The sequence below is a fragment of the Misgurnus anguillicaudatus genome, chromosome 22 (genome assembly GCF_027580225.2).
Source record: "Misgurnus anguillicaudatus chromosome 22, ASM2758022v2, whole genome shotgun sequence".
NCBI classification, from domain to species: Eukaryota; Metazoa; Chordata; class Actinopteri; order Cypriniformes; family Cobitidae; genus Misgurnus; species Misgurnus anguillicaudatus.
The window spans coordinates 46,550,635-46,574,770 of NC_073358.2; the positions used below are offsets into that span (position 1 = coordinate 46,550,635).

General features: G+C 34.8%; 1 protein-coding gene across 12 annotated transcripts; it reads left to right on the top strand.

Annotated features, from left to right (window-relative positions):
- Positions 1 to 518: 518 nt before the first annotated feature.
- Positions 519 to 23,100, top strand: add2 (adducin 2 (beta)). Of its 12 annotated transcripts, none has more exons than XR_008642891.2 (17): positions 5,504 to 5,560; positions 5,659 to 5,897; positions 8,412 to 8,553; positions 10,387 to 10,538; positions 11,088 to 11,168; positions 12,615 to 12,764; positions 13,365 to 13,508; positions 13,673 to 13,771; positions 14,402 to 14,578; positions 14,687 to 14,926; positions 16,682 to 16,798; positions 19,732 to 19,818; positions 20,146 to 20,281; positions 21,183 to 21,242; positions 21,722 to 21,758; positions 21,889 to 21,922; positions 22,106 to 22,183. XR_008642891.2 is itself a non-coding variant. In XM_055198507.2 (16 exons), coding segments are annotated over exons 1-16 (1,914 nt in total). In that variant the 5' UTR covers positions 5,504 to 5,505; the 3' UTR covers positions 22,107 to 22,246. The 12 variants fall into 12 exon arrangements, 8 of the variants coding, with proteins under 8 accessions (XP_055054481.2, XP_055054479.2, XP_055054482.2 ...); XR_008642892.2 differs by having other exon boundaries at positions 21,722 to 21,764; positions 22,106 to 22,181; XR_008642894.2 differs by lacking the exon at positions 21,183 to 21,242 and having other exon boundaries at positions 22,106 to 22,181.
- The last annotated feature ends 1,036 nt before the right edge of the window (positions 23,101 to 24,136 follow it).

Here is a 24,136-nt window from a genome sequence, read left to right on the forward strand (position 1 = left end):
ATTATTTTATAGTATTTTATATTATAGTATATTTTATATTATTTTATATTATAATATATTTTATATTATTTTATAGTATTTTATATTATAGTATATTTTATATTATTTTACAGTATATTTTATTTTATATTGTTATTTCATATTATATTTTTATATTATAGTTTATTTTATATTATAATATATTTTATATTATTTTATAGTATATTTTATATAATGTTATTTTATATTATAGTGTACTTGATATTATTTTATATTATAGTATACTTGATATTATTTTATATTATAGTATATTTTATACTATAGTATATTATATGATATTATATTATATAGTATATTTTATATACTATTATATTTATATTAATATTTTTATATTTTATATTATTACTATTGTTATTATTTATTATTAGCATTATTTTGAAATGCATTGTGGTCCCAAATTTTGGGTAAGACGAGGTTGCGCAGTTGCGCCTTGCAGTACATGAAATACACCAGAAGATGGAGCTATTGCAACGTTTAAGTAATCCGCATCTGCATCATTCTGTAAGCAAAGACATCCAGAATAAATCATCCGTCATCTCACTGTTTTCAGCGTTTGCTAGTGCTAGACGTTACGTTGTCGTTTTATAGATGCTTACTAGTGCTTTACAACACTGCTAGAGAACAAACACGGTGCATTTAAAAAAAATCTCAACAAGAGCTGAATGTAGCCAGTAAAGCGCGGAGGTCCTGATGCTGGCAGGCGTGGTCGTGGGCTGGTCTTGCCCGCAATAAACGTCAAACCGAGGGAATGCGAAGGTCTAAGAAAACACAGACCCAAAACAATACTGTTCATACTGGAAAGCGAGATTGAGCGTCGATTGCGTGGTGCGCCTGCTTGGTGTTTTGGATAGACTACATTGCGTTGCAGTGTTACATTGTGACTGCGCGGATAAAGGACAAAGAGGAGATGTTGTAAGGTGAGCACATCTTGGTATATTTATTGTTGAGTTTCAAGTGTTTTGTGAATGGAGAGATTAAAGCTCGTATTTACCGTCTCGTGCTGGTAAATGAAGGAATTTTGTACTCATCGCATCCATATTAATTGTGACTGCTGGTTATAAGAATGTGCACTGCCATTGCATGTATTTACCACACGGTGCATTATTACTACCGTTTTAATTGCACGAACAGTGTATAAGAAAACATATTGTTGCGTTAGAGGAAAATCAAAACTGAATGCATTCCTTTACCCAGGAATACAATTGATGCTTTGTGTTCTTGTTTTGTTAAACTAATTGGAGGCCCCGAGGCCTTATTTTCATGTTTGTGCCTGTGCGGTATAGCCTACATTTTTACACGACACTTCCAACTTTCAGATGCATCTGTTGTTTGAGTCTAATGTACACTTGTATTTACTGATGCCTGGAGGCTGAGCCCCGCTGCGCGGCTGGTGCTGATGCAGCGGTGCGCGCGGTGTTGCTAGGCAGCCGAGTACAGGCCGTGCCGCGTGGACAGTGTCTGTGGCTGAGCCACAAAACTTTATAATAACACTACGTCGATTAAAGAGAATAAAATTCCTTAATATCGTTATCGTTTTAACATTTACCAAATAAATCTTCTCCTTCTACCCTTCTCACATTAGTCTTGTTTGTTGTTTATCTGTACGAGAAGTGGGCGTGGCACATGCACATTTTCCCCCCGGAAAATGAGCCATAACGAGAAAGGGCGGCACAGCCCTGTCCTCAGCAATCCAAATAATGACCAGATAATAACCTGACCATTTTTAATTGAGTCATCAGCTCCTGTTCTCATTTACATTTTCTGAGTTTAGTGGTAAAACAGGGTTGTCACAAATGTTTTTATTTAATTTTGTGTTTCTGTGAGATCTGGTATAGTTTATTATGTGTAGTAAATTCATAAATTAATATATAATATAACTTAAAAAAAATGCAATTATGACATCTAAAAAGAAATATTTTTAAAGTTATTAAAAATAGTAATCTTGCTTTGTGTATCATTTATGCTCATAGTTTTGGGTGTCTCGCATCTTTTAAGACTGAAAAATGCTGACACTTTTGGCTTATGTGTTTAGTTTGGCATTAGGGTCAGAATCAAATTTTATAAAGTGGGGGATGACACGCCCCTCCCATCACTTGTCCAAGTGCAAATGCATTGTTTTTTGGCATCTAGCTATAATAGCCTGGCATACATTCAGATTTTTATCCCAAGCAGGACTGGATTTGTAAAGAAGTTTAAAAGTGCATAATATGCAGTTTATCGATTGGTGTTACCGTATGTACGTTTTGTAAACATATTGTATGTGAGATTTTTGCATAGGTCATTATGCATCCACAGCCACACATTAACTTAATTAAAAAACCCATTTAAAATCAATCAAGCGTTACTTTTAACCATTATGCATTCCTTTCATGCTTCTCTCTCCCTCTTTTCCTGCATCTTAAAAGCATCAGGATCTCTTAGTGGGCTAGAAAGCCTTCATCCGGTCAGGAAAGCATTGTTTCAGAAAGATCAATAAATGACAGATGCATGCATGTGTGTTTTTTGCAACATCATTTTGTATCTCTTCTCTTCCCAGAACAATATTAAAAACTTGCTTTAGTAAAATACAAGACTTTGACATCTTTGAGATTACAGACAGGCATGGTACGAGGAGTGGATCTCTGTAATAGCCATTGGACTTGATTGGATTCATTGGATTCACTAGAGTAGTAAGCTGTGTTTGAAACATATCCAAGGAACTGCACAGGGCGGCGCCAGTTTGGTGTCTAGATCCAGAGTCTCCCCAGTCATTATGAAGCCTCCCTGGGGAGACGCCATCTGAGTGGGGCTTCCAGAGCACCTGAGCCCCTGCTAGACAACTAAACACAAGGATGCTGTGACTGCTAGTGCATGAACTCATAGACTTATCGGGTGCATTTAAGATCATATTTCATATGGATATTTCCTCTATGACACAAACAGAATGTAGTAGGTTAACTTAAATACTTAAGAGACAATGGCTCGAGGAACTGTTGTCTACTTTACACTTCGTACAAATTACACTTGTCAACATTTGAAGCGGTTCAAAAAAGTTCATCAAAGTTGTCACCAAAGACAAGAACGCGTATTGGGTATTGGATTTAAGTCAACATTTATGAAAGGTTTTGATCCACTTCAAATGTTGACTAGATAGCGCTTAAAGGGACACTCCACTTTTTTTGAAAATGTGCTCATTTTCCAGCTCCCCTAGAGTTAAACATTTGATTCTTACCGTTTGGAATCCATTCAGCTGATCTTCGGGTCTGGCACTAACACTTTTAGCATAGCTTAGCACAATCCATTGAATCTGATTAGACCATTAGCATCACGCTAAAAAATAACCAAAGAGTTTAAAAAAATTTAAACTTTACTCTTCTGTAGTTACATCGTGTACTAAGACCGATGGAAATTAAAAATTGCGATTTTCTAAACAGATATGGTTAGAACTAACCTTTCATTCTGGCGTAATAATACGGTGACTTTGCTGATGTAACATGGCTGCAATATTACACACTGCCTGAAAATAGTCCCCTGCCATTGAAAGTAACCAAGCGGGCTATTTTCGGGCAGTGCGTAATATCACTACGCCTGCTGCAGCCATGTAACGTCAGCAAAGTCACTATAGTTCCTAGTCATATCTGCCTAGAAAATCGCAACTTTTAATTTTCCGTCAGTCTTAGTACACGATTTAACTACAGAAGAGTCAAGTTTTAATTAGGAAAAAATGTGAAACTCTTTGGTTATATTTTAGCGTGATGCTAATGGTCTAATCAGATTCAATGGATTATGCTTAGCTATGCTAAAAGTGCTAGCGCCAGACCCGGAGATCAGCTGATTGGTTTTAAAAATGGTAAAAATCATGTAGGAGCTGGAAAATGAAGTGGAGTGTCCCTATAATATTGGACAGTTTCACAAAATTTTGGACCCTTTCATGCAATTGTATTTCCAGCCTGATCTCACGAGAAATCATACATATTTTACGAGTTGGCTAATTCATATCAATTCATACAAAGTTAATCATGCAAAATCGTACGATTCACATGAAAAAACAACAGCAATGAAACCTAACCCCGCAACTAACCCCAACGTCACAGGGGTCAAGGCAAATCGTACTCAAAACTTACGAATGTGATCATATGAATTAATACAAGTTAGCCAACTTATAAAATATGTATGAATTTTCGTGAGATAGCGTTGAGATAAAGTTTTATTTTTTTGTTAGTTTGTTTATTTCTGCATATAAGAAAATTATTCTTCTAATTATTCTACACTCATGTTTTTAAAGGTTTTGCTTAAGCAGTTTAGTTTAATGCTACACATTTGTTTCAGGTTTTTTTGTTTAAACAAAATTTTAATGCATAATACTGACATTAATGGGTAACTCTTTCACATTACTTAATCTTTTCTTTAGTTAAGACGATTAACTGCTTGCTCAGTTTACTTGGGCTATGTTTACACATGGGCGGCTATTTTCCGAAACGGACATTTCAACATCTCCAGTTTCAAAAATAACATCGTTTTCAAAAAGACTGTTCATTTACACGTACCCGTGTATATATGCCGTCAAGAGCATCCCAAACCTGTAGGTGGCGGTGTAACGAGAAGCTCAATCAAGCCCACGTAAGCCATTGAGAATCCCGAAAATAGCAACAACAAATCACTTCCTGTTCCTCTTTTGAACAAGATCGCACTTTTGACGTAGGTGCGAGCTCTGGTGCATACTGTGACATTGGCTGCCTAAACATCAGTTTGTCTGAGTTTACATACAAACGTGCAAACAAAGATTTTCAAAATCTCTCTGCCCGGAGTTTTTAAAACGAATCAGTTTCAGAGACGAATTATTAGTTTGTGTGTAAACAAAGGGCGCAAACGAAGGGAAATGTCTCAGTTGTTCAAAATAACCATTTATGTGTAAACGGGGCCTTAAATAACATTTTCTCAATTTTACTTTTACAATCCTCGGCTTATGTTCAGATAAATTAATTCAATTGTGTGAAAATAGGTGTCATAATTTTATTAAGTTAAACCAACAGGCTTTTTACAGTGTATGATCATTTTAAGGTTGAATATCTGACACAGTTGGGAAGTCTGCCAATGAATTGTGTACTTGTAGCCAACTGCACATTACACTATCAAATAAAATGGTCAAAAAATGGTCCCTAGCAGTCACTTGGGCAAAATGCACAGCTTTGCACCTTAAAAGTTTATATTAGTACATGCATATTATTACCAAAAAGTGCATATTAGTACCTCTTATTTATACCAAATGTATATATATATCTGTACCTAAATGGTATGTATTGATTCATTTGTTGAACAATCAATCACTTTTACTAATGGACGTATGTGCTTTAGTATACTCTGTAATTGCAGTGCACTATATGATACTATTAAGGGCACTTGTACTGAGTGTTTAAAAGTATGTGACAGTTAGTCCAACTCATCACATTGCTCTGGGTGTGGTGAGCAGTATTGCTTATCTAGTGTATGCAGGACTGTCAATGTGTGTACTTTTCATGTTTGAACGTGACTACTGTATACTGTATGCTCATTCTTACAATGTCAATATGTTTCAATAACATCTAGGTATTCCGTAACTAATTAATCTTATCTTATCTTTTGTGTTTCCACCCCATCTAGCCATCTCACCTGATTCAGCTTGGCCTATCCTTTCTTTTTGCTCTCTTTCATCTGTCTTTCCTATAATCTATCACACTGGGAGAAAAAAGATGAGTACCTCCCCGACCCCTAAAGGGACCCCGGTACAGCACAGCCCCGTAGACGGGGAGTGTTTGGAAGCGGACATGGTCCAGTCTCCCCAGCAGTCGACGCCATCCAGCACCCTCAAGAAACGCGTTTCCAGTCTCCTCCAAAGCCCTGTGAGTGACGAGTCGTACGGTTTCGTAGTAAATGATGCCTATTTATTTGTTTTGAGATTTATTATAACATATAACTAGAGGAAAAAAACTAACAAAAGTGAAGTTTAAAAGTTTTTACTAGACATCAAACCTATCCGAGAAGCATTGCAAATGATAGAAATGAATCAAAACTGACATTACAGATTTAAAGTCATTGACTATAAATAAGAAAACAGTATATTTTGAGTTAAATATTAGAATACATACGTAGTGTAGAGGGAATGACTTGATTATGGTTAGGTAATCAAGTTAATGTGATGCGTTCAGCATCAGTTGCAATGCATTATGAGTGGATGTTTTTGTGGCAGTGACTGCATTGATGGACCTCTCCATTTTTACTTTGGAAATCCTGCTGTTGTGCCCTGAAGTGGCTACTATATGGTTTTAAAAAGATTTTGACAATTGCATATCTCTCATCATCAGAAGATCCGCTTTTGCTTGTTTGCCCCTTTATATGTTCTGTTTCCCCTTTAATGTCCCGGGCCAATCCTTATGTCCTCTGTCTCCTGCCCCCTCATAAGGTTTCCAAAGATATGATTATCTGAACAGCTCAGATATAATCTGCCCTGAATCACCACTGACAGCTGGAGAGAGAGAGAGAGAGAGAGAGAGAGAGAGAGCAAAAACAGAGATAGTGGCGTAAGTTTAGGTGGTGGTGCAAAACAAAAAACGCGCTCAGAATGGAGTAATATTTTGATTGACACAAACGAGGAGGTCAGTGGGGACGATCGATTCATTCCTGCACTCTTGTGGATGCTTTTGGAACCTGTAGCTGAGCTTTAGCCACTTGATTTGTATGTTTAAATTTTTTTGTTTTATTATGTATTATTCTGCAGCATATGTCTGTTTGTGTGAGTGTTCCATTCAGCTGTTAAAGGAAAACACCACAGTTTTCAATATTTTACTATGTTCTTACCTTTACTTAGATGAATTAATACATGCCTATCTTTTTTCAATGAGTGCACTTTCAATCTTTGTAAGCGCTTTTTGAATGTGTTAGCATTTAGCCTAGCCCCATTCATTCCTATGGCTCCAAACAAAAGTTTTATTGTGTGCCACCATACTTACCTGTGTAACTACTCATGTCTTTAAATAGGGAAACCATGAAAGTGTTTGGTGGCTTCTAAATTCATCCCTGTTTGGAGCCATAGGAATAAATGGGGCTAGGCTAAATGCTAACACATTCACGAGGCGCTGTACAAAGATTAAAAGTGCACCCATTGAAAAAAGATAGGTATTTATTCATTCATCTAAGTTGAGGTATAGAACATAGTAAAATATTGAAAAACGGTGGTGTAAATAGAAACATAAAACAGTTTACAATTAAAGTAGTGTAGCGTGTTATGCTATAAAACTATTTATAAAGCTTTTTTTCATTTTGGTTTAATTATTATGACACTTGCATACTGATATTCTGCAAACATTTGTTTTGAATCTCTAACGCTGTGTTAAAGTTCTGTAAGGTATTACTAAAATAATTATAACATTATATAAAATGTTATATTACACTTAACATTATTGACTTATTAAGACTTTGTTTGTAGATGTGTTGTACTTTGACTTTGACAGCACAACCCACACAGTGACAACAATAAATGTTGAATGTTCTTAAAGGAATAGTCCATTTTCTTAAAAGAAAAATCCAGATAATTTACTCACCACTATGTCATCCAAAATGTTGATGTCTTTCTTTGTTCAGTCGAGAAGAAATTATGTTTTTTGAGGAAAACATTGCAGGTTTTTCTCATTTTAATGGACTTTAATAGACACCAACACTTAACACTTAACTCAACACTTAACAGTTTTTTTCAACTGAGTTTCAAAGGACTAAACGATCCCAAACGAGGCATAAGGGCGAAACGATTGTCATTTTTGATAAGAAAAATAAATAATATGCACTTTTAAACCACAACTTTTCGTTTAGGTCCGGTCCAGCGCGACCTAACGTAAATGCGTAGTGACGTAGAGAGTTCACGTGTTACATATATAAAACGCACATTTGCGGACAATTTTAAACAATAAACTGACACAAAGACATTAATTAGTATCAATCGTTTCGCTAGATAAGACCCTTATGCCTCTTTTGGGATCGTTTATAGTCCTTTGATACTACGTTGAAAAAAACTGTTACGTGTTGAGTTAAGTATTAATTGTTGGTGTCTATTAAAGTCCATTAAAATGAGAAAAATCCTGCAATGTTTTCCTCAAAAAACATAATTGGGATGACATGGTGGTGAGTAAATGATCTGGATTTTTCTTTTAAGAAAATGGAATTGTGCAAATCTAGTAACACATGGAGTTATAGAGACTATGAACTGGTCTTTTCAGTAGTAAACAGTGAAAAGTTACAGTATTAAATAAAAAGTTACCTTATCTAACCTACAATATCTTACTGTAAATAAGGCTTAATATGTGTGTATAATAATCATAAAATGTTAACATATAAACCTAACTTTGTGTGTAAATGTGTTAAAGTCTTTTAGAGAGGAGCTGGATGTGTTGATTCAGGAACAGATGAAGAAGGAAGGAAGCTCGTCCAGTCTGTGGGCTCTTCGACAGATCGCTGACTACATGGCCACTCATGGATCGCCCGCCGCCCTGCAAGTCACCCAATCTAGTATGTAATACCCAATGATGATGCTGTTTCTCAGCTATTATACTGTTTACCTGATGCTTAAACATATGCTTTTAATCCCATGAGGGGTGAATTATAAATTATTTTTACCCACTCCTGTTTGTGATTGTCCATAATAATGCTATTGGACGTAGTTTTTATAAAAAACCTTTAGTGTACGATTTTGTTGTATTTTATTAGGGCTGTCAAAAGATTAATTGCGATTAATCGCATACAAAATTAAAGTTTGTTTTTGCATAATATATGTTTGTGCACTGTGTGTTATTATTTTGTATATATAAATACACACAGGCATGTATGTAAGAAACGTTTACATGTATATATTTATTTATTTGGATTTTGATATATTTTATATTATATATAGATTAAAAAAATATATACATACATAACATTTTTCTTAAATGTTTACATGTATGTGTGTATTTATATATATAAAATAACTACACACAGTGCACACACATATATTATGCAAAACAAACATTTATTTTGTATGCGATTAATCGCGATTAATCTTTTGACAGCCTTAATTTTAGTATTTTCAGACATTTTTCTATCATATTATTTCTATAAAATAGATGCCTTTACACCATAGTTCACTTTAAAGTCTGCGTAAAGAACCTGAATGGATGCTCCTGATTGTGTTAGGGGCGTGGCTTAAATGGTAGCCCCGCCCCTAACACAATCAGGAGCATTCCTATATCCCATAAGGGGTGAATTATAAATTATCTTTACCCACTCCTGTTTGCAATAGGGTAAAAATGGTATTGGGCGTAGTTTTTATAAAATCTTTTGCTGTACGACAGATTTTGTTGTATTTTAGTTAAGGCTGTCAAAAGATTAATTGCGATAAATCTCGATTAATCGCATACAAAAAATTTTCTTTTGCATAATATATGTGTGTGCACTATGTGTTATTATTTTGTATATATAAATACACACAGGCATGTATGTAAGAAACTTTTACATGAATATAATTATTTATTTATTTGGATTTTGATATATTTTATATTATATAAATTTAAAAATATATACATACATAACATTTTTCTTAAATGTTTACATGTATGTGTGTATTTATATATATAAAATAACTACACACAGTGCACACACATATATTTTGCAAAACAAACTTTTATTTTGTATGCGATTAATCTTTTGACAGCCTTAATTTTAGTATTTTCAGACATTTTTCTATCATATTATTTCTATAAAATAGATGCCTTTACACCATAGTTCACTTTAAAGTCTGCGTAAAGAACCTGAATGGATGCTCCTGATTGTGTTAGGGGTGTGGCTAAAATGGTAGCCCCTAATACAATCAGGAGCGTCCATATATCCCATAAGGGGTGAATTATAAATTATCTTTACCCCCTCCTGTTTGCAATAGGTTGATTGTCCATAAATATGGTATTGGGCCTAGTTTTTATAAAATCTTTTGCTGTACGACAGATTTTTTGTATTTTAGTTAAGGCTGTCAAAAGATAAATGGATGCTCTTGATTGTGTTAGGGGCGGGGCAACCATTTTAGCCCCGCCCAAATAATAATCCTGAACACAGAAATGTGGAAAAACTTCAGTTCGTAATGCATTTCAGTATTATATTTCTAACAGTTGTAATGTGTTTAGAAACAATTTCTCTGATATGCTTTTAAATTCACTTTATCTTTTATATTTGCCACGTATAAAAGTAAATTATATTTAATCACATGTGATTATGTTGAATCAAACCAACTTTGTATCTTTATGTAGAGTCATTCATGACTAACACACATTATCTTGTTCTGTTTTTGTGTTGCTCTTACGAATGCCCGTGTAGCCATTACCACGGTGACCCCCATTAATGATCTGCAAGGATGGGAACCGGGCTCTATGGTGAAGGGCGAGAGATTGATGCGCTGTAAGCTAGCTAGTGTACATCGTCTGCTGGATCTATACGGCTGGGCTCAGATTGCCAACACACGTCTTACAATAAGTAAAAACCTTCAATCTTTGTGTTTGGATGCTTTCTGGTAAAAAATTGTGTTCACTGTGTCCTTCCCAAACATGATTTGGTTAATTTACAAAATGCCTGTACAAAATATCTGTTTAAGCTGTTAACTTGTGTACCACATGGCCATGATGAAATTGTGTTTTTCTTGTAGAGTCCCAGACAGCAGACGACAGCTGTCTGGGAGTGCAATTTAAATGCCTTTGCATAGTAGGCTTTTTATCCATCAGTAAGCCTATGTGTGTATCTGGGATTGAACTCATGACTTTTTGTACACCTGTGCTGTATGCCACATTTGGATAGATTGATACATTTCAGTTTCAATATGCTTCTTAAAGTGTTTGATGGCTATGTGGTCAAAGCTCACGGTTGGTAACCAGAAGGTTATTAGTTGTAATCTTGCTAAATCCTACTTCAACTCGCTTCTGGGGTTTGTTGCAGTAATAAACGTACCGTAATTCACTTTGGATAAAAGCATCTGGTGAATGACTACTTAGCTTCTCTCTCTCACTTTCTCTTGTTCTCTGCAGATACGTGTTAGTAAAGAGCAGGAACATTTCCTGGTGATGCCGAACGGTCTCGCTTACGGGGAGGTGGCTGCCTCCAGTCTGGTGAGATTTTACAAACTGTCTGCACACTTTACATGCACTTTTTGTGTCTTGTGCAAACACGTTCAAATAAAAACACATGACAATGAAATGTTTTATTGTATACAGGATTTTACTGGACACATATTGTGCTTTAAAGGATTTATTTAACCTGATATGCACGATAATTTGCACATATTTTACAAGGTAATTCGTATGAAATTCGTACAAAGTAAATCATACAGAAACGTAAGACTATTCGAAAAAAAAACATGAATGATATGGAGGACTGATCCTGCAAAATTATAATTAAATGTAAAAATATATAAAATCATAAATAAATACATAAATGTGGAAATTTATGAAAGAATACATTAAAATGTATAAATAAATACATCAATAAATAAATGTGTGAAAAAATTATTATAATACAAAAATATAGAAATAAAAGTAGCAATATTCATTTATGTTTGTTTTTTATATTTCTCTGCATTTTTATATTTATTTATTTATATTTGTTTTATATATTTGTTTGTACATTTATTTATTTATATTTTTATAGTTCTTTGCATATTTGTTTTTGTATTTATTTATTTATTTAGATTTCTTTTTGTATTTATTTAGATTTGTTTTATATATTTCTTTGTACATTTATTTATTTATTTATATTTTTTGATATTTCTCTGCATATTTGTTTTTGTATTTATTTATTTATATTTGTTTTATATATTTCTTTGTACATTTATTTATTTATTTAATTATATTTTTATATTTCTCTGCATATTTGTTTTGTGTTTATTTTTTATTTATATTATATATTTCTTGTACATTTATTTATTTATATGTTTTTATATTTCTCTGCATTTTTGTTTTTGTATTATTTATATTTGTTTTATATATGTCTTTGTACACTTATTTATTTTTTTATAATTTTGCAGGATTAGTCCTCTATACATAATATAACACAATCAACTTTATTCAGATTGTCCTAAAGAATGACATTTAATCAAAAGTTTATTTAAAAACCCCATAAAAATCGTTCTACTTATATACTACTGTATTGCCGTTTCTTATAGAAACAAGATACGAACGTCAATATTTTTGCTCCATTTTCTCAGAAGAGAAAAATGTATGTCCGCTACAGGTTTATTTGGTTAACGTTTAGAAAATGCCTTTAAAATGCCTTTAGAGATAACTTCAAAGTGTTTACTAAAAGCCATAACACTAATGCACTGGGAAAAAGTGAAACGTTGGATCAGCTTAAAAAAATGACTTTAATTGTTAATGTGATTCCTCAACTTATATGTTTAAGTGAAAAATACTTTTTTTTAAAATTATAGGTGTTACTTTGAAGTAATTTTTTTAGGTTGATCCAACTGTTCACTTCTTACTTATGTATTTAAGTGCTCATTTAAAGATGTTTGGCATGTGTGAAAAGCTTTAAGCATGTGTTCTCTGTATAATGTGCAGGTAAAGGTGAATATTCTTGGTGAGGTGGTCGAGAGAGGCAGCACTACACTGGGAGTGGATGTATCTGCATTCAGCCTGCATTCTGCCATCTACTCCGCACGACCAGACGTCCGATGCCTGCTACACCTTCATACTCCAGAAACCGCTGCTGTACGTCTCTCTCTCTCTCTCTCTCTCTCTCGCTCTCTCTCAGATAATACATATTAGCTAATAAATTGTTTTGTTTTTTTAAGTCTGTACAGTTTTTCAATTAAATATGTAGTACTTATCCTTACTCTTTAAAAAGCAAAATAAATACTAGAAATTAAATGATATAATTGATTTTTTATTATTTCTTTAACAATTAAATTCTTGCTGCATTCTCTCATTCTTGATTTCAAGATTTTAACGCACTACGTGTTATTATAACTAGGACTGTCAAACGATTAATCGCATACAAAAAAATGTTTATGTTTGCATAATATATGTGTGGGTCCAGTGTGTAATTATTATGTATATAAAAATACACACATTAATGTATTTATTTAAGAAACATTTACACATGTACGTATATTAATTTATATTTTTATATATTTTATATTATATATAAATAAAAAATGTATGAATAAATATCAATTTTCGTAAATGTATACATGCATGTGTGTGTTTTTATATATACATATTATGCAAACACAAACTTTTATTTTATATCTGATTAATCACGATTAATCGTTTGACAGCACTAAAACACATCACATTTAACCTTCAAAGGTATCAGCCATGAAGTGTGGCCTTCTACCACTATCCCATGAAGCTCTGCTGGTGGGTGATGTTGCTTATTATGACTATAATGGAGTGATGGAGGAAGAAGACGACCGGGTGGAGCTCCAGAAGAGCCTGGGGCCAACATGCAAGGTTATATAAAAAAGAATATAGAATATTTTAGGTCATTATGTCACAAAACTTTGGCAAATTTGACTACGTTATGGGTGATGTTTGTTTAAAAAAAGGTGTTGAAATGTTTTCATTCTGCATATGGCCACCGTGAGAGCTCTGTCTGACTCCAATGTGTTATACAGGTGTTGGTTTTGAGGAACCATGGGATCGTGGCCCTGGGGGAATCAGTGGAAGAGGCCTTTTACACAATTTACCACATTCAGAATGCCTGTCAAATACAGGTGGCATAAGATCAAACCATACATTTTACACTTTATGCATTTGGCAGATGTGAATTCCCACAATGCAATGCACTCTGATGATTCTTCTAAAAGTGCATGCCAATTCATTTGCACACAGAATTAGATTAACAATGAAGAATAATGATTTGTATTTCAAAACTGGATGCCACTCACTGAATTGAACAATACAATTTAATTTAAAGTGTTATTGGTCAAGCATTTTGTTAAAGGAAAACACCCCCTTCCTCAATATTTTACTATGTTCTTACCTCAACTTAGACAAATTAATAAATACCTATCTTCTTTCAATGCGTGCACTTAATCTTTGTACAGCGCCTCGTGAATGTGTTAGCATTTAGCCTAGCCCCATTCATTCCTATGGCTCCAAACAGTGAATTTTGAAGCCACCAAAAACTTCCATGTTTCCCTATTTAAAGACCGTATAGTTACACGAGTAAGTATGGTGGCACAAAATAAAAAATTTGTTTGGAGCCATAGGAATGAATGGGGCTAGGCTAAATGCTAACACATTCAAGACGTGCTGTACAAAGAATAAAAGGGCACGCATTAAAAAAAGATATGTATGTATTAATTCATCTAAGTTGAGGCAATACTCTGATGTTCTGGCAGGTGGCAGCACTGTGCAGTGCCGGAGGGGAGCAGAACCTAATCATGCTGGACCGCAGCGTTCACAAGCCTGTTGCTACTGGTACTGTGGGCTGGGCCGGATCCACCTTCGGCCCGTTGCACAAAAGCAGGCTTGGAGAACATGAATTTGAAGCATTAATGAGGACGTTGGACAATCTGGTTAGTCTAGACATTGCATACTATTTAAACCATTAAAACATAACTGTAACTGTACTGTGTGATGTTTAATATTAGCCCAATGTAACTGTTTCCCTAAACGCTCTCTAGGGTTACCGTACAGGATATCCCTACCGTTTCCCAGTTCTACTGGAACGCTCGAAAACCAGAAGAGAGGTGGAGGTTCCTGCTACTGTCACATCTTTTTCCTTCCATGAAGATGGCGTTTATCCACACCCGCGTTTCCAACCCCACGCCCAGCGGCAACAGCAGAAGACCAGATGGCTTAACACCCCAAATATCTATCAGAAAGTTAACCAGGAGCAGGCCAGCCCAGGACATAGGGCTACGGTAAGAAGCATTTAAATCCATCAATAGCTGCCTTTAAGCATCCTTAAAGTTTTTTTGGAATGCACAGCTGGGTGATTCTCACAAAATCCAGACTAGAAGGTGTCCAGCATCAGATTTTTTTAAAAGCCCTTGAAGCCTATTTTTTGCACATATAAGAGTAAGGTCTGAACTTACTATAACCATTTTTTTAGAGGATTTAAAAATATTTCCTATAGAATTATTTAAAATTTTTAGATTATCATTATCAAAACTTATCATTACCGTAACATGATATTACATTAAATATATGCATTTACAAACTCATGTTTCGGTAATGAGAACTAAAAAGTTGTCTAGGTACTATGACTAACAAAATTTCAACTTTTATCTGGAGAGAAAATATAAGAACTGCTTACCTGGTAGCCATCTTGAGTGTCACAGTCAATTATGTCCCTTCCAACAAATTTTTTTTTGATAATGTTAGTTCCTTGAGGGCTTAAACAATGATTGAAAATTGTTCCGGAGGATGAGAAATTTTTTCTTGGACACATTTATATTCCTTATTATTGTCTCTTCATTTACAATGATCACCAAATACCACATGTTTCTTTACTGTAAATGTTTATAGTATAACATGCACTGAAGCTTTTTATTTTGTAGATTTTTTTAAATATAAATATTTCCAGGTCAAAGAACCAAAATCCAGTCATGGACACGTTGCGGTAATGAAAATTTCCCCCTTAAATGTTGAAAAAAACCACAAAATTGGTTTATATGATGTCATTTTTAGTCATGTGCAAAATAGTACATGAAGAGATGTTTGTAACTGTATGCTTCTTGTTTTGATACTCTTACTTTGCATTTACTTTTTTTAATCAAAATGTTTCATGACACCTCACAAGTCAATCACCCAGCTTTGTTTGATGCATTGATGTTATTTCAACTGAAACAGAGGTTAAGACAGGACATAGAGTGCTTCCTCCCCTATTTAAAATAGCCAATAGCGTCACAGAGATGCTGAAGTGCAGAATGATGTCATAAAGTAATTGATGCGTAATGGCAGAAGTAAGGTACTGTAAGTTTAAAGCATGTTTTAAAGTACACTAGCATAAAGTAGGCTACTCCTGAAAGAGTAGGCAAAAAGTACCCGGATTACCTACTATTTCCGGATAGATTTTGAAGCATTCGATAGACACTATCCCGTGAGGCCATACATAGGAGAGGATTTGTAATGACGTGATGCAACTGACGCTGGTAGATCACGTGACATTGACAACATGGCGAATGTGTCTGGATTTCATTGATACACACATTCATACTATATAGAACATAGTTATGTTTTATTTAGTATACACTCTAAGAAATATGTGTTGATTTTTCCTATTCCTATTTAACACATTTTGTGTTATTTTAACACATTAGGTGTCATTTCATGTTGATTGTGTGTTTAAATAAAATACCTACCCAAGACAGCATGCGATTTCGGACACAGCTCTCTCTCTCTCTCTCTCTCTCTCTCTCTCTCTCTCTCTCTCTCTCTCTCTCTCTCTCTCTCTCTCTCTCTCCCCTTCAACATGTTCCACCCACTGCCTTACTCTCTCTCTGCAATGCAGGGGAGATATTTCATTGTCATAAAACTCACTGCAGTGCTCGCACTGCCCTCTGCTGGCAGGTGTTCACCTGTGTTCAATTTTCCAAACTGACTTTATCTGTAAGATATTTTATATGTTATTATCTAGACACTGAATTTCTCCTGTACTGGTTTCATTTTTGAAGTGGTTAAAGGCAGAAGAAATGACCCAGGGAAGTGGAAAAGGAATCAAGATAGAAAATCCAAACCAGTTTGTCCCCCTATTCACAAATCCGAAAGAGGTGCTTGAGACTAGAAATAAGGTACAGTGAGCTTTCTCTCTTTAATGCTTGTCCTGTTGTTTATAGAGTAACAGTGGAGTTAAAATATATAATAAATCATGTATTCAAAGGTACCTGGGTATACAACACATTAAAGGGGCCATGGCACAAGACTTTTTTAAGATGTCAAATAAATATTTTGAGTCCCCAGAGCACATATGTAAAGTTTTAGCTCTATAATTGATTATAGCATGTTAAAATTGCCACTTTGTAGGTGTGTGCAAAAATGTGCCATTTTGGGTGTGTCCCTTTAAATGCAAATGAGCTGATGAAATTCAAACACTGATCACAATGATGGTAGTTTGTTGCAATTAAAACTCAATTGTGCTTTTCTCTGCACTAAATGGCAGTGCTGTGGTTGGATAGTGCAGATTAAGGGGTGGTATTATTAAAATAAGAGCTCCTTATGACATCATAAGGAGAGCCAAATTTCAACAACCTATTTTTTAATGTGCTAATAGAGAATGGTTTACCAAAACTAAGTTACTGGGTTGATCTTTTTGGGTGATATATTTCAATATACTCTTAGGACATATTGTAGACCTTTAACTCGTTCCCCGGCAGCCTTTATTGAAAAATTGCCCGCAAACATTTTCACAAAAGTTTCGCAAAATGCCTTTTTTTTGTATAAACATACAAATATAGCAAATAAAACAACAGACTCTCTGCTTTCAAACAAACAATAAACAAACAAACAAACAAAACGGGGGGGAAAAGTTTCATCCTATCTATATTTTTTCTCTGCTTATAAACTCTTAAATTTGGGTATTTTTCTTAAAAAAAAAAGTTTAGCAAAAAGCTGAAATAGTTGAATTTTTGTGAAGGAATTTTGTTCGAGATTAGATTCAGAACGATTATGAAAACATACACAGAGTGTAAAATTATAGTAAATTATTTTTTTGCTTAAGTTTTTTTGGGTAAGTGCGCCATCTAATCGTGGTATACAGATGAACATAAAACCTATAGGGACACGGTTTTTCATGCAAATGTTTTCTCTTAATTGACGAGATAACTTGTCAATGGCGGGGAAAGAGTTAAGGACTTATTGTGTACCAGTTAAATGTTAAGGGTACAGCCAGTGACTTTTTTCGAGGGTGCACAATGCGAGGCTCGTCACAACATGTACTGTATTCAGTCATGTCATTTGTGTGGCTCTTAACGTCAAAATATGTGTTCGGCCTGTCATGTAAACTCAAAATATGTGTCTGCTGCAGACCCTTCGAAGGAGTTTATGAGAAAAGAGATGCTCACATTTGCCAGATACTTGCTTAATCTCATGTGTAATAAGAGTTTAGTGTTAAATTAGTGTCTTGCGAGTATTTTGTGAATGTCTCTTTTATCATAACCCTTTTGACGCGTCCGCAGCAGACACATATTTAGACATGACATGTGATGCACATAAGTTTACATGATGGGCTGAACACATATTTTAGCATGACGAGCAACACACATGACAGTTCAAACACATATTTTGATTTCGTGCCCCTCTGAAGAGAAGTCACCAGCCGCCTTAGGGTACCACCCCAGGTCCTTAGGGTACCACCCCAGTGACAGAAAAGGTACAGTTTTGTGCATAGGTTACTATACGGACTACCGGCACATCCGGGAACTTGACTGTAAATTTCGTCACCGCCCCTTTTTGGGGGATAAAAAAGCAGCCCTTCCATTGGCTTCCATTCAAAATAGCGGAACAAAGCAACGTTTTTACACAGCCGGCAGGCCTAAATAACTTATGAAATCACTCAGATTAAACATGTCGAGTATTTATCTGTCCACCCTGCCTGCCATAGAGCCCGAAAGATACATTAACACATTTAATTTGGTCAATATAAAAACATGTCCCTTTCATTCTCACAGCGTCAAATTTGTGTAACAACGCCATCCAGTGATTGCTGGAAATATCGCCAAGCCAGTTAGTTGTATGACTCGACGGAAAAGTGCACTCATTACTCTAAATATAAAGACAATAAATACTAAGTAACTTTCAAATACGAAGTAAAATCATTCACTTGCTTCCCTGTTGACTCATTGAGGTACGATTAAATGTCCGGGTAAGACACCTCTGGCCAATAGGGACTCGGGAGCGTTGTTACACAAATTTGATGCTGGGAGAATGAAAGAGACATGTTTTTATATTGACCAGATTAAATGTGTTAATGTATCTTTCGGGCTCTATGGCAGGCAGGATGGACAAATAAATACTCGACATGTTTAATCTGAGTGATTTCATAAGTTATTTACGCCTGCCGGCTGTGTACGAAGGTTGCTTTGTTCCGCTATTTTGAATGGAAGCCAATGGAAGGCCCAGTCTGATTTCCCCCAAAAGTGGGCGTAAACCTGTTCAGAGACATTCTATGACGTTGCGCCGGTTGTGCGTATGCCAAATATCAGTTAAAATAACAGCAGATAGAGTACATTTAGTTTCTATAATTAAGCAATACAATTTAACGACCAACAGATTTTTCCCAAAAATATCTTCACACTACATCTCGCCAACTGTGAGCTGAAGTCTCGATGACGCCAGAAGTGTGGCAACATGTTGTTTTTTCAGATATGCAGAAAAATAAGGCTGTAAAAGCAGGCTTATGGCAAAATTATTTTTAATACAATGCATAAAACATTTATTACCAACACGTCCAACAGTAAATGAAGAGTGCGTCTGATATGTTTACTTGTAAATTTGCATTTTTTTATCAGACTCTTAATTGTATCTGCCAGCTAAGCGGTATTTCAGGATTTAAGCAAAAGTATTTGATGATGAATTCAGTTAATATGATTATCTAATTTTTGACGGCAGTGGCGTTTAGAGGCTTTTGCATCAAATGTTTATGCATAACATCAGCCAGGATCCTCTGTAAGTGGTTTATGCAGAATATGAGTGCTTGTGGAAGTTGAGAATGATGTTTCTCTTTCAGATAAGGGAGCAAAATCGTCAAGACATGAAAACAGCGGGACCACAGTCTCAAGTGTTAGCTAGCGTCATTACAGACAACAGTCCACCGGTAAGACTACAAAGCGGAGTTTAGTCAGTACCAGAGTATGTGAGTGGAGCGGCAAGAATTTCCTCTTCGCACTTAAAACATTTCATAATTCGCTCCAGTTCCGCTTCGGGTTCTGCTCCTTGCTCCCTCATTTGCTTCCCATGGTTGCATTATGGGCAGTTGAGCTATGATTTAGTGGAGTAAGAAAAAACCCACAACGCTCTGACTTTCAAAAAAAAAAGGCAAAATCACGCCGCTCTGCTCATATACTCTAGTCACTACACCTACCCAGTGTGTTTGTGCAAGGATAAGCTCTGGACCGTGCAAAAATTAATTGTGTGTTTTCAGTCTCCAGAGAAGGAGGAGCCCAAACCCCCAGCCACACCTGAACCCGAGCCTCCGAATCCCTTTAATGAGCTGACGGATCAGGCGCTGGAGGAGTACCGCAAGGAGGTGCAGCGCAAACAACACGGAGAGCAGGACGGTATGAACTGACAGTGTCTTAACATGACATGCGTAGGTAGTGTAGTCTCACTTCTGGCCCAAGCATTGACATTTTATTGATTTCTGCACTGGATTAGAGAAGTGAACTCAATAAGCGCCAATGTGCCTTGTGCAGAAATTGACAGGACAATTGAAAACACCATTTTTCTAAGCCTTTAAGTGTGAACAGTTTGAAAGAAATACAGTTTTTAATTCGGTGGGTAAATGGGTAGTTGATGTATGACGTGCTATACTTTCCTATGCATTTGTCTAAAATTTGTATAATTATAATACATGCATTTATAAAGACATTTTTATGATTTCATATTGTGTAAGAGACTATGTGGAATATTTTTGTACTTTTTAAATTATGAAATTAGTTAAGTACATTCAAAATGCTAAAATTTGTTTAAAAACACAAAAAATTAAATTTAATTACTTTGTAAGTCGACTACCCAAATTTAGCATGCATGTATTTAATACTTTGAAGTGTGACTGGCAATAAAGTTTCATTGAATTTCAGTATTTTTCCCGTAGAAACTTTAAGTTTTACTGTCCTGTCTTATCCTTCTTCTTTATATCCTGTCTGAGCCTAAAAACCTTTCAACACAAACACTAAATATCAAGAGCTCCTTCACAACTCTTTTTCACTGTACGTCAGAGTCAGAAATTAACCATGGTTAATTTAAAAATAAGTTTAAAATACTCCTAACATTTTATATATTTATGGTTTTCATGTGGTAAGATTAAAATATCTAATTATTAAAGAAATAATTTTATAGGACAAAAAATTTAATTCTGACACTGTGGTACACAACCCCTCTATCTCCCAATCTTTCTATTTTCCCTTCCTGGTTTTCACCTGTTCTCTCTCCTCCCCTTTCCCTAATGTTACATAAAAGGTTTAGAGGAAGTGGTGAATGACACGGGGACTACATCCCCCAATAAGACCCCACCATCAGGTGAGACCCTGTGGTGCCGTATCTAAGACCTGTGCATGTGAACATCACACTGCAGAAACACCTGCTATGGTCCCACATGCTGATCCATGTGCTGCATCATCAACTACTGGTTGACAACCCCTGTTACTAACAAAACTAATACGAATGATTTGTTATTCAGAAAGCTTTTCCCTTTACATGAGCTCACACTGATCAGTACAGATAATTAAATCCTATACCTATAAATGTAATCTTATTATCTGACCCAGAAATGTAAAGTACTGTAATTTTAACAGTTTATATCAACCACATCTGTCATTAAAGTTCTTGGCTACATATATAGGCAATTGTAAAGTAAGAAATACATTTATGGTGGGGTTTGTTTGTTTTTGGTGGGGGGTGCTTTACGGATCTGGTCTATGAGCTCTTGTTGTATGGAAAAGATGTGATTAAAAAAAAAATAGTAAAGAATGACATCATTTTTCATTTTGTTCCTTTAGATGCAAGGGTGATGTAACATGGGATGTCTGTATTCAAGTCTGTGTCAGTGTTTTTAATTTGAAAGTTCATGTTTCTTTATGTGTGACATTTTCAACTCTGTACTGTGACCTCCATCTGTCTTCACATCTTTGTGCTTTTTGTGTTTCTGTCCTATTATGATTTGTAGGACAAACGTTTGGTACTCAGATCTTGTCTCACTAGTGAGTATATGGAAATTAAAACATTGCACACAACTTGGATAGGCATGTTGGCCAAAACTCTCATGTCATAGCAGCTGCTTCTGTGCCATGGATAAAACATTTGAAATATAAAAAATTAATCGTTGACCTGTTTTTTCCTTTTTGCTTTGTTATACTTTTTTCTTAAATTTCATTTATATACAGATGAACAAACCACAGACATTGTGCAGAACGATAAAGGCGATGAGAAGAAACCACTGGAGGAGCTTGAAAAAGAAATGAATGCCCTGACGACCACTGACACTTCAGAAACCACGCCCTCAGAACCGCCCACTGTCCTGCCCAACAAACCTGCAGGCAACACCCCAGAGGGCTCGCCTTCCAAATCTCCCTCGAAGAAAAAAAAGAAGTTCAAAGCCCCGTGTTTCTTAAAGAAAAGCAAGAAACAGAAAGAGAAAGTGGAAACCTGAACTGTTCTTCACTGATATTTTCACAACACGCTCCAAAACATAGAGCACTCGAGTGTTTGTAGACTCTCAGGCAAGAGAGTTAAACACAGATTCACCCTTCCAAACAAAACACACATTCACATCTATTCACTGTGTATCCACTTATTGATCATCACATACACGAGTTTTTGATTATAGGTTTGAAACACGTTCTCTCTTTGCAAATTACACGACCTGCTCTTGTGACCCCGCCCTTGCTTTGAAATGAAATTGCACTTAGCGAATGCATAGAGAAAAAAGAATGTGGCATTAAGTAAACATTGATTGTTCATGTCTATCGATTCTGATTGTTGTCATTATCATCATCAAACACATTAAACTACATGTGACAACCGTGTCCAAGTTGACTAAAATCTGGCATTATCATCTAACACCTTACATTGTTATAATAGCAGGGATAAAATAAAACAATAAAGCCCAAAATAAGCAAGATAGTGGCTTGTTGCTGCAAAGAACGTCCAACTTTAAATGCACGAATTGATTTTATGTTGTTATTTATGGTCTTTGTTTTGTATGTATGCTGGAAACTTCTTTGCAGTTGTAGGCCTATTTATTTTTATGATCTGTATGTTATTGAAATGCTTTTGTGTGTATATTAGCTGGTTTATAAACTTGATTCCATGTCAATATTAGAATGTATAATGCTAGGATGGGATGTACCACTCAATAAAAAAATCACTTCCATGTAAAGCTGTATTTAGTCAATATTTTGGTGTGAGTTTTAATGCCATGTGTAACTGTGAGATAAAGGATGTGTGTATTTCTAAAAAAATAAATCAGTTTTTTTTATGTTTTTATTAAATAAATCTTTATTTCTTTAATTTTATTTCAGAAATTCAAAAATTATACAAGGAGTTATAGATAAATATACAACTTGCAACAAGTGGAAACCAAATAAACATAAAATTTTAAGTAATTAAAGAAGTAATTAAATAAGTAAAAGAAAGAAAAAAATGCCAATGGTAAGTTACAACAATCTAAAGTAACAAAAAGCTTCATGGGTCTTTCTTGCCTTTATTAAATAAATCTTTTTTTTGTTTGTTTTTTTATTAGTGCTTCAAAACATTTAACAATACACAAAACAGACAGAATACACAAAAACCTCTACAGGAATGAAAACATACAAATAAAGTTTCACAAATAAAATACGATAACAGAAAGATAAATTAGTACAATAAAAAAATAAAAATCAAATAAATAAATAAAAAATCTAAAAAAATAACAGGTTCACATAGGAAAACATTATGAATCAGTGGTAATACAGAAAAAGTCATAATAATATTTAAAAAATCTTTCATTTTTCTTGTTTTTAACAATTTTAAGGGATTTTAGAATAGTTTTAATTTCGATTAGGAAATGTGGAAAGTTAAGCTGCGATTTAGAGAATTTTTGTTTGTGAATAAAATATTTTCCAAATAAAATAAAAAAATTAACAATGTAATTAATTGGAATATTAGATGTACCTTTATAGTAGCAAATTATTTCTTTTAACTGGAAGGATTTGGAAGAATCAAGGTGTTTACTTAAATTTTTCCAAAAATTTTATTAAATAAATCTTTTTTTTATTAAATAAATCTGCTTAGCCATTCTCAGCTCTTGATGACGTCACGTGCACTCGCAGAAGACTCGGTCAGGAAATATGCCCTAAATATTTGTTTATTCACTAATAATGCAGTAAAGCATTTACACAAATTCATTTTTGTATCCAGAATGCGTTTTATTTTAA